The 18793-nt window shown below is 41.2% G+C and overlaps 1 protein-coding gene across 6 annotated transcripts in view; it reads left to right on the top strand.

The window, feature by feature from the left end:
- Window positions 1–866: 866 nt before the first annotated feature.
- LOC126428295 (guanine nucleotide-binding protein G(q) subunit alpha) overlaps window positions 867–18793 on the top strand; it is an 80050-nt gene continuing 62123 nt past the window's right edge. Inside the window, exons 1-3 of one of the 6 annotated variants that reach the window (XM_050090216.1) lie at window positions 867–981; window positions 1384–1591; window positions 12110–12294. In XM_050090216.1, coding sequence (XP_049946173.1) covers window positions 1474–1591; window positions 12110–12294 — 303 coding nt within the window. In that variant the 5' untranslated portion in view covers window positions 867–981; window positions 1384–1473. The other 5 variants (XM_050090217.1, XM_050090215.1, XM_050090213.1 and 2 more) reach the window with 5 other exon arrangements.

The following is an 18793-nucleotide window of genomic DNA, read 5'->3' as shown; positions in this document are numbered from 1 at the left end:
AGTGGATTTACATGTTGAAATTACTAGGTGAGCAGGGCAAGTGTTGTCCAAATTCCTCATAGTGATGTCCCAGAATATTCTGCTAAGGACGTGGAACGCTTACTATCGTAAAATCTGGCACTATGACAGTGGAAGGTCATGGAGAAGTGGGAAGTAATACCTAACAGGAAACTCCTACACAATGACCGATGTAAGAAAACGTAGCAAAAGGTAGTCAGGCGACTTGCGTATTTCTGGCCATTGTTCTAACCGATGATATCTTTCAACAGTGTTGTTAAAAAGGGAGCACAATAGTTGCGAATATTTGTTAGAATACAACTGTGAGTGGAACCTCTCTCACGCCATGAAATTAAAGACTGTAGCCACAGAATTAGGAACATACATAACAAAATCTTAATGTATGTTCCGTTATCGTAAAAAAATCTAATTGCAAGAAGCATTTAGGTTTTATGTATTGCTACAAATTAAGTCATCTTTCCTATCGTCGTAAGAAAGAAGCATAGACGTTGGGAATCACACTACACAATGTTTGTCATTTCACCGCGAAAACGGTATGATCGACATATTATTTCATTTCAGTTACTGGCAAAATACGAATTAATGGAATACTAATTACTGCAGTCGCCGGCCAGGAGTAAGCCAGCTGAGAAGCTATACTGTCTAGTGTCTACTATCTTGAAATCATTGCGATTATTTCTTCCGGTCATAATAAACGTAGGTCTACGTAATTTCTGCTATGCACTTATGTACAACAGCACAGAGCCTTACATCATCTTCAACGCAATATAATTTCCCATTCACAAACTTAGTACAATCAAATCTCGTCACATATTTGTTTTTAGGAACTGCATCATGGGACGAAACATCATCAGGACGCCATTTTGGAAGGCTGTAGTGGTCGTTTATTAAGAAAGAACGTATTACTCTGTGCATTAAAGAAAGCCGGATACACTTATAACTGTCCAATGGATAATATTTTGCGTGAGTTTACTTTGCAGCTGCTACAGGTATAGTCTTTGTAGTGCTAGAAATGGTCGATAATCGTCGTACCCTTGGCTCGCTGCTCAGAAAACCCTGCCTTCCCCCCAGTGCACTTCAGCGTTAGTTCAGTATTTTAATCTTGTTAATATACATGTGCGCGCAAGGCTGACTAGGTTTTCAAATCGCATTACTGTAACAAGATTTGTCGTAAGCGCCGTGTCCCAGTCTGGGGGTATAAAGCGTCTCGTTTGTTTTTGCGAGCGGGGAAAGGAAGGGTTTTAGTAGGCTGCCTGTAGTATTGCGTCGTCTGTACCACACCCAACAGGCAGAAAACATCGAGTGTGTACTGTGCGCTAATGTGTTTATGCGGAAAGATTTGGTGGTTATTATTAATGTTCATAGGAGTGCTACGTTTGTGAGAAGCCAAGTGAGAGTTTGTAAAACGGCTCGAAACAGATAATATTGGCTGAGCCAACCCTCCGAAGCTAAAACATGGCGTGCTGCCTTTCAGAAGAGGCGAAGGAGCAGAAGCGAATAAATCAAGAAATCGAAAGGCAGCTTCGGAGGGATAAACGTGATGCGAGACGGGAGCTGAAACTTTTACTTCTAGGTAAGTACGCCGACGAACTGATGGTGTATTTGTGATGTCATCATTGTATTTTGTTTTGACAGTTTGACAGTTTTAGGATCATGAAAACTGTTTTTAGTGCTCCCAGACTTTTTCTTTTTCCAAATTTTTTAGAAAACTAATTTACAGTTAGAACACTCAGAACCAGCAATATTTTCCTCTTGCCTTTACATGATTTTTTAATGTAAATGTGGTCAGACAAACTTTGGAAATATACCAGGCTAGATAAATCTGCACTATCCTACTGCTTCACTGAAATACTTCTGTGGTTCTAAATAGTCTGCTACCATTTTAAAGTGATTTACGAAAGATGGTATGGAGACTTAATTGCCGTGTGTTGTGAAACCTTATTCTTACCAATTTAGCTGATCTATCAAGATTGTTAGTCGTCGTTGATTAGTGTACAAAACTATACCTATAAACAGCTAACATGTAGCAGTTAGGGGCTTGAATGTTTTCATTTAATAAATTGTTACTGGTTAAAATGGCAAAATATTAATCTAAGTTGTCGTAGAGCTGTTACAGCTAAATATTTTCGTCATAGAACGAAATAATCGGCAGTAATTTTTGTATAATAATCGAAACTGATTTCGTATCTTGTTCGTGATTCAGAGAAATACGTCGAAGATTTTCCAGTGCTGTTAGAATTCATTACACTCTTAAAATTCCTAAGCATTGATGCATCTGACTGAAGCAATGGAAATGGATTGAACAGTTGGTCTAACTTTCTTAAACATACATTTGTATGCCAAATGTTTACCTAATTGTATTAGTTCATGAAAGCAGACACTGTTCTTTCTGTTGTAGACCTCTAATGTTCTTAATGTGTTTTGCAGTAATCTGCAACAGCTACATTTATCTACAATATGCATATGCCATATGTATCTTTTTCTGTATAACTGTTTGTAAGACGAATTCGTTAACAAACATGGAAATTCATTTAGCTCAGGGGCAAAATTTTCGTTTTCATCTGTAACTTAAAACCACAGTTAATTTAAATTATTTCATCAGTGATGATAGAAATAACAAATTTTAACTCTTTGTACGAAACTGTAAATATTTTAATTTTTCAAGCTCAGCTCTAAGATGATGGTGTTCTGTATGTTTAATATTCACTTACTTCTTGCCTTTAACTGGTCCATCTCAACCCAATAGGCTACCTTCCTGAATTCTGATTTCCGCCAAACCTCTGGCAGTATAAAATGCCTACCCCTACAACCTCTGCTAGCCCAGATCCTCGGCTATTCCTTTCCTTATTCCATTTCTCCCATTCTTTCTTTTCCTGTATTTTCCAATCCCTTTTGTCCTGTTAAGACATTTCTTGCCCTCCCTCCCTCATGCTTATACTCACTCACCCTCCCTCCCTCAGCTACACTCACTCACATTCCCTCGCTCGCACCTACACACTCTGTTCCTCCCTCCCTCACACCTACACACTCTATTCCTCCCTCCCTCCCATTCACTCACTCACTCACTCTCCTCCCTCCCACTTTCATTCCTTTCCTTATTCCATTTCTCCCATTCTTTCTTTTCCTGTATTTTCCAATCCCTTTTGTCCTGTTAAGACATTTCTTGCCCTCCCTCCCTCATGCTTATACTCACTCACCCTCCCTCCCTCAGCTACACTCACTCACATTCCCTCGCTCGCACCTACACACTCTGTTCCTCCCTCCCTCACACCTACACACTCTATTCCTCCCTCCCTCCCATTCACTCACTCACTCTCCTCCCTCCCACTTTCCCTTCCTCCTTCCTACTCTCCCTCCCTCACACCTACACTCTGCCTCCCTCACACCTACACTCTCCCCCCCTCCCTCACACCCTCTCTTCCTTCCTTCCCTCACACCCCCTCTTCCTTCCTTCCTTCCTCCCTCCCTCCCTTCCCTCCCTCACACCCCCGTCCCTCTCTCCCTCCCTCACACCCCCTCTTCCTAGCTTCCCTCCCTCCCTCACACACCCCTCTTCCTAGCTTCCCTCCCTCCCTTCCTTCCTCCCTCCCACCCCCTCTTCCTTCCTTCCCTCCCGTCCCTCACACCCCCCCTTCCTTCCTTCCTTCCTTCACTCCCTCCCTCACACCCTCCTCTTCCTTCCTTCCTTCCTTCCTTCCTTCCTTCCCTCGCTCCCCCCCCCCCCCCCCGCACCCCTCTCTTCCTTCCTTCCTTCCCTCCCTCCCTGACACCCCCTCCCTCCCTCCTCTCTCCCTCCCCCCTCTTCCTTCCTTCCTTCACTCCCTCCCTCACACCCTCCTCTTCCTTCCTTCCTTCCTTCCTTCCTTCCTTCCTTCCCTCGCTCCCCCCCCCCCCACCGCACCCCTCTCTTCCTTCCTTCCTTCCTTCCTTCCCTCGCTCCCCCCCCCCGCACCCCTCTCTTCCTTCCTTCCTTCCTTCCCTCCCTCCCTCCCTCCCTCCCTCACCACTCCCTCCCTCCCTCCCTCACCACTCCCTCCCTCCCTCCCTCACCACTCCCTCCCTCCCTCCCTCACCACTCCCTCCCTCCCTCCCTCACCACTCCCTCCCTCCCTCCCTCACCACTCCCTCCCTCCTCTCTCCCTCCCCCCTCTTCCTTCCTTCCTTCCTTCCTTCGCTCCCTCCCTCACACCCTCCTCTTCCTTCCTTCCTTCCTTCCCTCCCTCCCTCACACCCTCCTCTTCCTTCCTTCCTTCCCTCCCTCCCTCTCTCCCTCCCTCCCTCCCTCACACCCTCCTCTTCCTTCCTTCCTTCCTTCCCTCCCTCCCTCTCTCCCTCCCTCCCTCCCTCCCTCACACCCCCTTCCTACCCTCCATCCCTCCCTCCCCCTCCCTCCGTCCCCCTCCCTCCCTCTCCCTCCCTCCCTCCCTCCCTCCCTCCCTCCCTTCCTCCCTCCCTCCCTTCCTCCCTTCCTCCCTTCCTCCCTTCCCTCCCTCCCTCCCTCACACCCTCCTCTTCCTTCCTTCATTCCCTCCCCCCACACCCTCCCCTTCCTTCCTTCCTTCTCTCCCTCCCTCACACCCTCCTCTTCCTTCCTTCCTTCCCCCTCCCCCCCACACCCTCCCCTTCCTTCCTTCCCTCCCTCCCTCCCCCCCACATCCCTCTCTTCCTTCCCTCCCTCCCTCACACCCAAGTCTCCCAATCTTCCTCTCTTCCTCCCATCTACACCTGCCTTCCCATGCTCCCTCATATCTACTCCCTTCCTTCCTACCACCTACTATCTCCTCTCACACTACTGCCCCCCCCCCATCTTCCCTCCTCTCTCTCTCTCTCTCTCTCTCTCCCCCTCTCCCCCTCCCTCCCTCCCTCCCCCCTCCCTCTCCCCCCCCTCCCCCCCCCCCTATCCCCACCCCATCTCTCCCCCTATCCCCACCCGTGCTGAGAGGGATTCCAGACATCTGGTGGTCAGAGGTATATTTTCCTCCTATCTCACTTTCTCCGGCCAAAACCCTTTACTCCCAGAGGAAGATATGTGGAAATTACATAATTTGCAAATAGTATTATTTTACTTTTAGGGGCTTCTTACTGGTGGTAGTAAAAATTATAGGCTACTACCTGAAGGAAGCACTGACCAACAAATTTGATTTCTGGGAAATACATTGGCTCAGTACACTTATTACGCACAACAGCTTAATGCCTTTAATTTATTTCTGTTGGCTAACTGAGCGAGACTGGAAGTAGCAGAAAATGTGGTATTCTAGAGTTATATTTCAGATATAGTTTTTAGTACCAGTGTTACGGATTTGACCTCAAATGAGGCAGGCAGTGTGTGTGTGTGTGTGTGTGTGTGTGTGTGTGTGTGTGTGTGTGTGTGTGTGAGAGAGAGAGAGAGAGAGAGGGGGGGGGGGGGGGGAGGAACAAATGCACATTTTCTGTTTCAAGCTAACTACACCAGTTTCTGAAAATGTTTGTGAAACATAAAATTCTAGCTTTGATTATCACCACCGTACAAAACCTGTTACCATATTTGATGATGAATGGGCTGATAAATATACTTTATATGAAAGTAGAGATGCTGGCGGAGAATTGATTCAGATGCTCCAGTCCTAGCTGGTACTGAGTCAGGAGCAGAATGCTACTCTGTGGTCGACAGGGGGACTTTGGGAAGTGGTGAGTGACAGGAGAGATAGACATAGAACTGTCATCAACATCTGACAAACAAAATTATATTCTCCCATAACAAGCTTTATAGTTACTATTGTGACATCTTATTGGATGGCTTCACCAACTTGTAACTACCAACCAACCAAGTCCTCGAGCTGTGTTACAGATCTGTCTGCAAAACACAACCTATATTTGTAAAAATAATACAGAAATAAAGTAAATATCATCAAGGCTCTGTTCTGTCTGTCTTTACACACCTCGTCATCATCTTAAGACTTAACGCTGACATCCACTTTTGTTAGATTCAACCCTCCTGATTTGACATTGTGTGTCTCGCCATATACTGATCTGACACTAAGCACTTTCATGCCATGTCATTCTCTCTCTCTCTCTCTCTCTCTCTCTCTCTCTCTCTCTCTCCCTCTCACACACACACACACACACACACACACACACACACACACACACACACACACTGCCTACCATCGATAATCTTACGTTAAATGATTAATGCAGTAAGACATGTATTATACTTAGAAACAGTATACATGTCGTGAAGTACCATAACTTAAGTCACAAAAATTACTAAGACAATAGGGTCATTCCATATCAAATCACCCAATAAAAAATAAATTTTACACCCACCTCCTTAGATTTTCATGAAATTTGGCTCAAATGGTTCTAATACCATCCTGACAACACTTGCAAATTTTTTTTTTGCTGTATCTCTTATAGTTTTTTTTATACATTTTTAAAGTTTTTATGTTTTGCATTTTCCGAACCTTCGGAAATGGTAAATTTAATTTGTTTTCAAAACTTTAAAATTGCTTATCTTAAAAACTCTTCTGGATAACAATCATGAATTTTTGCAGCAAGTTTATTTATTATACATATTTGAAGATAAAAATGATACTATTAAAATATATTAATATTTTCTATTAAAAATATATATGTAAATTTTTTTTTACGGATGTTTTGTTTTATAAGAATTGCAATATCTAGATTCTCATACCTGATAGAATGCTCAAATTTGTTTTAATTTACTCTTAAACATATAGGCTACTTGATAAAACAAAAATAATGATGGGTTTTTAACATGTTTATTAATTATAGTAGATTACATTAGAATTATGTACAAAGATAGTGTACTTACGACACTTATGTATAACCCAACTGACTGCTTGAAACATTGAATTTTTTGAGTAATTTAGTCTTTTTAATAAACATTAATGCTGATTCAAACTGTTTTTCCACTTCATCCAAGAGCTTTCAGTTCTTTTGATACAGTCTTTTTTGAAGTAATACATTCTTCCAGTGCCGCTTGATTGAGGTGCGTCTACTACACAGACTATGTGCTCCAAAGGCACTATGCAAGAATCTTCTCTTTCAGGCCAATAAAATGATGCAGCTGGTCCTGAAGGATTAAGAAATAGAATTTCTGCATCTTCTTCATCATTGAATATTGTTTTTACCAGTCCAAAGTACCAGTTACCATCATAATTTGCAGCCACATAGCTATTTATGGATGGTTCAACACGAACCCAATCAGAAGAAGAATGGAAAGAAAAGACTAAGGAGGTTTTTACACTATCTGTAGTCCTAATTTCAAGGTTGTTTGTTGGAAGTGGTTTGAAGTTGTGAAAACTTCTTGTTCCAGGAATGGTTCGGGTTGCTGAAAAACGTTTTTCTAGTTTTAACCATAGCAAATCAGCTTCTTTTTTGTCAATAAAGTGAAAACGAATGTTTTCTATATTTTTTTCACAAAACTTGTACACACTGATTGCTGTCATTATTTGTTCTTTGTCTGAAAGCTGTAGACTGGTTTTCCTTAATATTCTTTTAATAGTTCCTCCTAGGCCATCACAAATTGACTTCCCATGGCTTGTTGCAAAAAAAAGTGTGTTGGGCCTTCAAATTAAAGTCTCTCAAGTGGTCAGTCAAATTTTTAAAACTGTTTCTATTTTTGTACTGCCCAGCACAACCATCTGTAAAGTAGTGAACTGAGTCAATGTCAGAATGATGTAATGACAGCCACTTTGTAATTTCTTTTTGTACAAAGTTAACAAAACCAGTGTCATCTTCTTGGTCATCACTAATAAAACAGTGATTGGAAACAAAAACATTGTTTTCCTCATTTCTTAGAAAAACTCCAACTGGGTGTAGAGTACAACCACCTCTATTCCAGTGGTAACTTTGGATCTCATTTTGTATAACAAAGGAATAATTTTCACTGAAATCCATCACAATAATTGCTGTTTTGGGTGGTGGGTCTTCTTTCAATCTTTTAAAGGCTGCTGATTGGGATTTTGCTATAAACGATTGCAGGGTGAGCTTTTCCAATGACCTAACCAATAAAGAAATGTAGTCTTCAACACTGATAGACTGTTTGATCATTTCTGCCCTGTCTGTGTTAATCCACTGACTGATTACAATTTCTTCTTCTAAATCATAATCTTCACTTAGTTTTTAAGTTAAGTACTCAGTAAGTGCAGTATTTGCAGGACAGCTGTCGCAATGATGTAGCATGCAGTTTTGGTTTTCCGTGTTGCACACAAGCATTGTAATTAGGTCTTTATAAGATTCTTCAATTTTTACAGCATCCAGTAATAGTTTAACATTCTGGTGGATACTGCATACACATACAGTGTGTGTGCCTGCAGCACCAGCAAGGATACACCATTTAGGTCTCAAGAAACAAAATTTTGAAAATCCTACTTCTACCTCGGGATTCTCCCATTTGAAAGAATAATAGAGTTCTCTCAAGTTACACAAAATGAGTCTCTTTTGCATGTACACATTTTTTTGAACACTTACTTTGTCTTTTGTTCCAGGTAGCACTCTGGAACTTTCATCCTTTTCATAAAAATGTTACAAGTCTTACTGTATTTTCAGAAAGAGTTTTACCTTTTTTTGGACCAGGAGTTTCCAAAATACCCTTTTCAGATTTTAGCTTTCTAGCTTGTCGCACCATGTACTCACTTACATTAAATTCTTTCATCACTTTATTTCGACTCCAAGAATCTGGAGCCAAGGTCAGAATCTGGATTTTTCTAGACCTCCCAACAGATGAAATCTTCTCTTTCATAAGAGAAATCATTACATCAAAGTCCTTTGCTTTCTCAACCACACTTGTATCTTCTTCGTCATCATCAGAACTTGGTGCATCATATTTTAATGCTTTTGAAACCGCCTTTTTTTTGCAGTCTTTTCAATACTGCTAACCATCCTTTTAAAATAAGACCCTGTACTTTGTTCTGACAAGCCATGAAGCTTTATTTGTGTTAAACCTAAATTGTCAAGAGCAATGTTTGTTTGTACGAGGGATTCATTTCTGGATTCCAATCATTCTAATTCAACCATGACTTCATCATCTGTTTCACTTTCATTGACTTCAACTCTTTAATTTTTCCCCACAAAAGTTACGGCATGTTGAGCAAAGCTTTTGTCCAGGTTTTATGCTAATATTTTTTGTCAGTAGTTGTTTAGAAAGATCCAAGACTAAACTTCTCAACGAGTTTTTGATGGGCTTTTTGTGTTTTTTTAGTGGGTCTGCACATGTTGTTTGATACTTTTCAAAAACATTTAAAAGGTAGTAGCTGTGGTGTGTACATATATTCTTAAATTCACACAGATTAATTCCAGATCGTAAGGGGATCAAATCTTTTTCTTCCTCACTCAATTCAGATACCGGTTGTAACTTTTTTGAAGGTGTGTAGGTTGTTTGGAAACAGTCAGATTTTTTAAATAACCCTACGCTACAGGTTTGAATATCTGACATACTGACTTAACTCGTGGTCTGATTACTGTTCTGGTTACTTTTATAGGATATTGGGAAAGAATCTCTGTAAACTAAGTAACAGTACTTACTGAAAGTTCGAATAAACTTAATAAAATACTATCCAAGCACTATTTAACACTGTAATAATTTTTTACTTCAAAACACAGGAGTAACAAAACAAAATCGAAGCGTACATTGTTACTCCAAGAAGACAAAAACTTATTTTCGGTGTCTAAGTCACTTGGTACTTTTTATTTTTAAAATATAATTAATATTATTTTAAAAATTAGATAACTATTAAACAGGTTGAAAAGCCAACATAATTTTTCTTTTATCTAATAGCCTATACAATTACGAGTATTTTAAAACAAATTTGAGCTTTCTATCCAGTCTGAGACTCTAGATATTGCAGTTTTTGGTTTTTGTAAAACTAAACATCTGTTAGCTATATATATAAATATATAAACCCTTGTAAATTTTTTTTCCATTTGGAAGATTTTAATATATCTTTATGGTAATTTTTTTTAACATTTAGATATAATACACAAACTTATTCCAAAATTTCATACTGATATCTTGAGTATTCTTTAATATACAAATTTTTTTGTTGTTGTGAGGACACGTTTAGGTTAAGATTTCCGACTGCTGAAACAAAGCCAAATCTAAAAACTTTAAAAGTTTGTAAAAAAAACCTATAAGAGGTAGAGCAAAAAAATTTTGGAAGTGCTTTCAGGATGATAAAAGAAGTAATTGTACCAAGTTTCATCAAAATCTGACATGGTTGGTGTCAAGGCCTGGGTGACTTGACATGGAATGACCCAATACTAATCCAGTATATGAAAATGAGAGCACTTAGCGGCTTCCAACAAACTTTACACATAATTTTGAACCATTGTGAAACTTTATCACACTGAAACCCATAGCAAAATGATGAAAGGAAACAAGTTTATTGCTTACTAAATTTTCACTGTATATCTGGTAAAACTTCAACATCAGGCATGACATTTTATTCCTTCTTTATTACTGTCTCTATTTGCAACACACTCTGCAGACATTATCCATATACCATTGAATGTGCCTGCAAAATTATATCATTGTACGACATATAGATCAGCAGATATGTCCTAAACATGAAAGAGGGAGGACCTAGATTTTTCTTAAAAGTTAAGCACAAATTACCTGGACTAGTCGTGCAATGTCTGATTTGAGAGCTCCTATCAGCTGCAACAAACTTCAAACAAAATTTCAGTCCTTTTCTAAACCTTTCCTTGCCTAAATGTTTACTGTCAAATATATAGTACATTAATTCATTTGTAAAATATGAAACATTTGAAGCAGTTTTTTAAAGGGGAGTTAGATTGATTGAAGAGTTGGGGGTGTTAGTGGTGGTTTCATATTCTGGTACTGTACAGGTTTCAATATAAAGTCGTACTTGAATGTATCAGTATTTTGCTTGTGCTACGTGTGTAGGTAAGATGTTGTCATGATTTGTGAAATTTAAATTTTATGTGATGATTGGTTAGGAGTTACACAAAAACCATTGTAATTGCCAATAAAATATGTCCGCTTATTTAATCTTCAGGTAATGAAATCTCCCATTTCTGTGAAAAGTGGCATTTAATGCCACTCTGTCCCTGTTTTCTGTATATCCTTGACTTTTCACGTGGGGGCCAATGTGGATTAATGCAGAAACAGATGCAATCTGTCCCTGTTTTCTGTATATCCTTGACTTTTCACGTGGGGGCCAATGTGGATTAATGCAGAAACAGATGCAAAACTTTAAACAGCCAAGACCTCTATTGTAAAGTATTTATTGTGGTGATTCGTCCCTGCAAACTATGTTGCTATCATCAGATCTCCTGCAGTACGTTTAGTCAAGTTTCAATGAAGTGTACTGCAGAGATTTGACTATGGCAACATAGTTTGCTGAAACTGGTCATCACAATAAATGCTGTACAGTAGTGGCCTTGGCCGTTTGAAGTTGTACCTCTGTTTCTGCCTTTTTTTTGTCCCTGACATGTAATGTCAAAAGAGCTGTATATCGTAAATATGTTATTGCATCTCATCTTGAGTTCAGGATTATGTGCAGTAATAGCCCACAAGTGACATCGGTTCTAGATGTATCTTACTTAGCAGCCTAAGTCAATAATATAGTGTGCGGAGAAGTTAAAATCGGTGCCAGGCAAACTGTAAACTTATATGTAATCTGCTCACTGACCTGCATATAATAAGTTTTTTTTTCTTCCTTTCCTCAGATTCTCTTTTGTCACTGCAGTTAGTTGTTCATTATTGGGTATTTATCTCTGCTGTAGGCTAAAGCACCTGACTTCTGTTATTTCACCATAGAAGAATTTTGCATACACAGAGAGTGTGTGTGTGTGTGTGTGTGTGTGTGTGTGTGTGTGTGTGTGTGTGTGTGTTTGTAATCAACATGAGGTTGCCAGATTTTATGCTGAGATAATGTACCATCATTGTAAAATAATTGACTAACTCGAAACTGTAGGAAGATATTGCAGTTATGATCGAAGGATCATACATAACCAAGGTAAATTAAACTTTTTGTTAGCAGTAATTCTGAATCATGAGTGTGCTTTTTTATATTGCTTGAATTATGTTTGTGCAGTGAATAAAATGTTGACTCACATGCCACAGGTACTGGTGAGTCGGGGAAGTCGACATTCATCAAGCAGATGCGTATCATCCACGGCTCGGGGTACTCTGATGAAGATAAACGAGGTTTCATCAAATTGGTTTACCAGAACATATTCATGGCCATGCAAAGTATGATTAGGGCCATGGAGTTACTAAAGATACAGTATGCGCAGTCAGCAAATATAGTAAGTAGCCATTGCTCTGTATTAAAGACTTAGTATGAGATTAGTAATATACAATTAATTTTTATTATAATTATAATTGGTTATGATAGACATACAGTAAGTATACTATGAAGAAGCCAGTAGGTGTATACTGTTCTACTGATACTTGTTCCACTTCAGTAATTGCAGGTGGAAATTCTTTGCTTGTTTGCATATTTCACTTATCTGAACAAATCATTGAAGACCTCATTAGAAAGATGAACCTTTAAAACTGACAAGTGAAAATAAAAGTAAACAATATCCCAGTGTGTTCTGTACATAAGAGAATGTCACTTGGAAGCTGAATAACATTTTGCATTACTACTTGCCATTGTAAAGATTTAAATATGCTTTTATTTTGCTTTCATTATGGAACAGTTTTGCTTGTGAAGCCATTTTCAATTTTCTGAAGTTCACATTGAGTGTTACTTGTGAGGCGGAATCAACTATAAACAGGATTTTTGTTCCTGAGCATCAACCATTGTTTGGATTAGACTTGCATTTCTAGTATTGTTGGGTGGGGCCCATTAGCTGTGGGGATAGCCTGCTGTTACATACTTCTAACAGTTTCATTGGCAATGCCCACGATGTCGGACCAGTGGGTGCACCTCTTCACTTCACGACACATAAATATAAAATTTAGTGCTTGTGAAGGAGTGACAGAAATTTTCCAGAGATTGACAGCACATGTCGGTGATCAAACATTGTCAAGTATGCACGTGTTTGCCTGGCGTAAATAATTCAAGGAAGGACATGAATGTGTGGAAAATCAGAAACAAGATTGCCATCCTCGGACCAGCATTACAGATGAAAATCTCTGAGTAGTTTGAGACATTCTTGAAGACGCTCGACAGGCAAGATTATCAGATATTGCAGAACAGGTTGGAATAAGTTTGGGAGGTGTCACACGATCATCACAAATGCCCTACAGTTGTGTAAAAGGAGATTGCAGATGCGTCTCTCACCTTTTGACCAAAACTCAGAAGTTGGGACATTTGGAGGTACGTCAGAGACTTGCAGCAAAGTTTGCAAAAGAAGGTTACGGATTTTTTAGTAGGATTGTCAACTGCGATGAAATGTTGGTTCCATTACACCCCTGAATCCATACCTTCCAAGAAGTAGTGGCAGAGGAAAGGGGAGAGAGCCCCAGTGAAAGCAGAGACCCAACTATCAGCTGGCGGGACTCATCTTGATTACTCTATTTAAAGCATAGACCTATCATTCTGTGATTTCCATTTGTTTGGATTTCGTAAGGAGTACTGCAGCAAGGCAAGGGTGTGGGGGGTGGGTGTGAGTGTCGAGGAAGGCAGCAGGTGCACGGGATAAGAGTGTGACGTGAGCACTGATAACGTGGAGGAATCTGTTGGGAGAGGATGACAGAACACAGACTGAGTGGGAGTGGGTGCAGGTGCAGGATGAATGAAGTCAGGCTCCTGGGTTGGGCTGGAAGTGGTTGTGGGACAGCGAGCTAATGGAGACTAGAGGCCGGGAATATTATGGAAACAAAGAACATGTTGCGAGTCAATCCAGATAGCACATTTTGTGAAGCAGCCATTTAGAGCCTGTTATGCTCAGCAGCGTGCTCCGCCACTGGGTGGTCAGCTATGGCTTCGACCACAGTTCGGCAGTGGTCAATCTTTTGTGCAGGCACCTAGCTGGTAGTCATACTCGTGTAAATTACTGGGCAGGAACTGCGGTTGAGTTGGTATTACACGTCTGGTTTCACATGTGGCCCTGCCTCTGATGGGCAGGGAATTACGGTAAACTCATCCTGGTGCTCTTCGAACCTGACATGTACACTGTGACCTGCGTGACATGTTGCATTGTCCTGCTGGTAGATGCCGTTGTGCCATGAAGAAACACTCGCATAGGGGTGGATGAAGTCCTTAAGGCTAAATGAGTACTTGGGTTGATCAATTGTCTCTTCCAGAATGACAAGATCACTTAGGGAATGCCACGAAAACATTCCCGAGACTATAATACTTCCTCCTCCAGCACAGACACTTCTGTGCCAATGACCGTCTGTCTGATGGAGCATAAAATGTGCTTCACGTGAAAAGGCCACCTGTCGCCATTTGGAGGACATCCAGCTGCAGTATTGGCGTCAAATTCCAGCCTTCATCGTCGGTGAACAGCTGTCGGCGTGGCTGCATGAATCAGATGCGTGCTGCAGAGGCTCTTACGCAGCAGCGTTAGCTGAACGGTTGTTAAGGAGACACTGTTGGTAGCTCCTCGTTTCATCTGGCTACTTGCCGTTCGGCCCTGTCAGCACTGATTTTGGGTGGCGCCATTTTACCATGTACGGTACACATTGACAATGGTTGCACACTAGCAGTTCACAAATTTAACAGTTTCAGAAATACTTCCAGTCTTGGCCCAAAAGCCAGTGGTCACGATCTTTTGGACGTCAGCTAAATCGCTCCATTTCAGCATTACGACGATGACTGTGCTGTTTTTCGCATCCTCAAAAGTGGCTCTGAGCACTTAACTGCTGAGGTCATCAGTCCCCTAGAACTTAGAACTACTTAAACCTAACTAACCTAAGAACGTCACACACGTCCATGCCCGAGGCAGGATTCGAACCTGCGACCGTAGCGTTTCGCATCCTCCTGACACATTATATACCCTCCTCCACTGCTAGTGCTGCCACCTGTTGCCTGTGAATGGTCATTGCACGTTGATGTTGAACATATGCAGTGGTCACATTAATGTGATTGGATCACAATATACAGAAAAATAAACATTCAGCAGGGAAAACTAGAAAGGAAAAGACACATCAAAACACACAACTCTTGTGTTTATTTTAGAAATATGACATAGTACTGTGCTTACAGGGTAGTTGTTCCTTATTTTGGAGTAAGTTTTTAAAATTTCAGTCATACGCCATAAGTGTTTGAAACAGTCGATATCCTCCGGCAACAATTGAAATGTTAAATTTGATGGTTGCTTCAATGTTCTGCACAAATTAAGAAAAATGAGTTAATTTCAATTTTCACTGATTACAGTTAACTCATCACAACTGGCAAAAGTCTTCTTTCATCAGTCGCACTCACGTACGAATGTTAATAAACAGTGGAATATGTACTTTCAATTTACGACAGTGCACTTAAGTTATTCTGGTGTTTTTTATTGTACTTGCGTGTTCACGAATGTACTCCAAAACGCCTGATAGACAGAAGTTCATCAGGTATTTGTATAGAACTCAGTGTCAGGTCTTTTTCAAAGAACTCCCCAAAGAACTTCAAAAGCACATCAAGACAGATTTCCTTCATCTAAGCGTGCGCTGTTGTGTTCCCCAATCCAATGCACTGTTTTCACTTTGGGCACGTTCCTGTAGGTTAGAAGGAAGAAGTCACTTTTGGCAAATGTAATTGGGCTACCCACAAAGGAGTCTGTTGTTCATTTCCTCTGAAGTGTGTAAATTGCTCTGGGGATCATATTGTCTCAAGTAGGGACTGAAGGGTCTTCCTTGAAGAAAGAAAGATACAGGTGGTTAAAATAAAGAAGCGCATCCTGTGTGATGAGGCCAAAAAGATGTGTAAGGGCCTCCCAGCCTCAAAGTTCACTCCCTTCATTGCCTCTGTTCTTAAACAGCCTGTTCAGAAGGCCAATGCTGCTACAGAAATAGAGGTTGCTAGTGTAGGCATTAGAATATGCATTTGTCAGTGCACTGGTGGCCCTGCTGCTGCTGCAGTTACTTCCTCCCAGAACAACAGAAAAAGGCCGTGGTTGTTGACACCGTGGATCTCACTGCTCCTCCAGAGCTTCATTGTGGTCCACCATCCAACAGTGCTACTACCACATTCGTGGTTGTGCCTCTGAAGCCTACCCAGGGCAAAAAAAATCAAAGACAAAGGCAAAGAATCGGCCACTGATAAGAGGCGGGAAGTAAGTCATCGGTGATGTCGATATTGTTCTCCCTGGTGCCTCTTGTGATTCACCCTGAGGGCCGATGGACCTCGATGTTGGCCTAGGGCACTCCTTTCGTACCAAGTCTGAGCCTCCTCCCACTATGGGCTCTTGTCCCTGACAGAGAGAGAGAGAGAGAGAGAGAGAGAGAGAGGGTGAAAGGGCAACCCCTGTGATAAGTGGCCCCCATACTGCAATGACACATTAATAGATTCAGTGGGTTCAGGACAGGTGTGGAGGAACTGAAACTCCTAGCACAGAAACACCCTCTGTGCAGGCAGTGCATTTTAAAGCATATGATGCCCCTGTATTGTGGGGCTATACCCTGCACCACAATGGTGGATTTACTGGGGAAAGGGTCAAGGGAGGCATTGCTGAGTTTGCCAGAAACACACACCACTCCTCTGCCCTCTTCTTGATTACTGACATGCAAACTGTAGCTGTTGCAGTTTGTGTGGCTCAGAGGATCACTGTCTGCTCACTGTACTTACCTGCTATAGACACTGAGGCTTTGACAGTCCTTACTGAACAGCTCACCCACCCAGTTCTCCAACTCGATGATTTCGGTGCCCGTAATGTATTATGGAGCTTGAGCTATACTTTCCTCGGGGGTCAAGTCATTGAGAACATCGTGATAGATCAGGTGCTGTGGATCCTCAATGCTGCTAGACTCACTCATTTCCCAGGTGTTACTGGGTCATCCTCAGCCATCGATCTGTATTTCTGCTCTCCAGCCCTTGCAAACTTGGGCTGTGGGAAGCAACTGATGACCTTCATTCCAGTGACCACTTCCCACTCTGGATTGACTTAATGGATGAAGCGTTACTGAACAGAAGCCACCAATGTCAGTGGACAGCAGGGCTAACTGGATGCTGCTTAGCCAGCAGGCTGTGTTTGAACAGCACGACCGTGTCTTGGAGTGTATGGATCAATTGTGCCATTCACATATCCATTTCAAAGTCCTCAAGTCGCCTTATGAGGCAACGAGTGCTGCTTAGCAATCTGGGTAAAGCGTGTGGCTCTTCGGCAATTTAAATACCGCCCAAAAGCAGTCAACCTTGCACCCTTTTAGAGTTGTGAGAACCAAGGCTATACTCATAGTTAAGGGTAGTAAGAAAAGGTTGAGTTCTGTAACAAGTTTCAGCTAGTAATAGCGAATATCCTGTTCAAGAATCACAAGAGGAGTGGTATACTTGGAAAAAGCCAGAAGATGCAGAAAGATTTCAGTTAGATTACATCATGGTCAGACAGAGATTCCAAAATCAGATACTGGATTGTAAAGCATACCCAGGAGCAGACATACTCAATCACAATATAGTAGTGATGAAGAGTAGGCTGAAGTTTAAGACATTAGTCAGGAAGAATCAATACGCAAAGAAGTGGGAAACACAAGTACAGAGAAATGATGAGATACACTTAAGTTCTCTAAGGCTATAGATACAACAATAAGGAATAGTACAGTTGAAGAGAAATGGACATGTCTAAAAAGGTTCATCACAGAAGTTGGGAAGGAAAACATAGGTACAAAGAAGGTAACTGCGAAGAAACCATGGGTAAAAGAGGAAATACTTCAGTTGATTGATGAAAGGAGGAAGTGCAAACATGCTCTGGGAAACGCAGGAACACAGAAATACAAATCACTGAGGAATGAAATAAATAGGAAGTGCAGGGAAGCTAAAATGAAATGGCTGTAGGAAAAATGTGAAGACATCGAAAAAGAAATGATTGTCGGAAGGAAAGACTCGGCATACAGGAAAGTCAAAACAACCTTTGGTGACATTAAAAGCCAGGGTGGTAACATCGAGTGCAACGGGAATTCCACTGTTAAATGCAAAGGAGAGAGCAGATAGGTGGAAAGAATACGTTGAAAGCTTCTATGAGGGGGAAGATTCGTCTGATATGGTAGAAGAAGAAACAGGAGTCGATTTAGAAGAGATGGGGATCCAATATTAGAATCAGAATTTAAGAGTTTTGGCAGACTTAAGGTCATATTAAGGCAGAAGGGCTAGATAACATTCCATCAGAATTTCTAAGATCATTGGGGATGTGGCAACAAAATGACTATTCACATTGGTGTGTAGAGTATATGAGTGTAGCGACACACCATCTGACTTTCGGAAAAGCATCACTCATACAATTACGAAGACAGCAAGAGCTGTCAAGTGCGAGTATTACTGCACAATCAGGTTAACGGCTCATGCATCCAAGTTGCTTACAAGAACAATATACAGAAGAATGGAAAAGAAAATTGAGGATGCACTAGATGACGATCAGTTTGGCTTTAGGAAAAGTAAAGGCACCAGAGAGGCAATTCTGACATGGTGGTTAATAATGGAAGCAAGACTTTAAAAAAAATCAAGGCACATTCATAGGATTTGTCGACCTGGAAAAAAGTTCGACATTACAAATGGTGCAAGATGTTCAGAAATTCTGAAAAAAGTAGGGGTACGCTATAGGGAGAGACGGTTCATATACAATATGTACAACAACCAAGAGGGAATAATAAGAGTGGATGACCAAGAACGAAGTGGTCGTATTAAAAAGGGTGTAAGACAAGGATGTAGCCTTTCAC

Source organism: Schistocerca serialis, chromosome 12 (genome assembly GCF_023864345.2).
Source record: "Schistocerca serialis cubense isolate TAMUIC-IGC-003099 chromosome 12, iqSchSeri2.2, whole genome shotgun sequence".
NCBI lineage: Eukaryota > Metazoa > Arthropoda > Insecta > Orthoptera > Acrididae > Schistocerca > Schistocerca serialis.
Note: the sequence above shows the minus strand (reverse complement) of the source record. Positions and strands in the feature narration are given on the sequence as shown.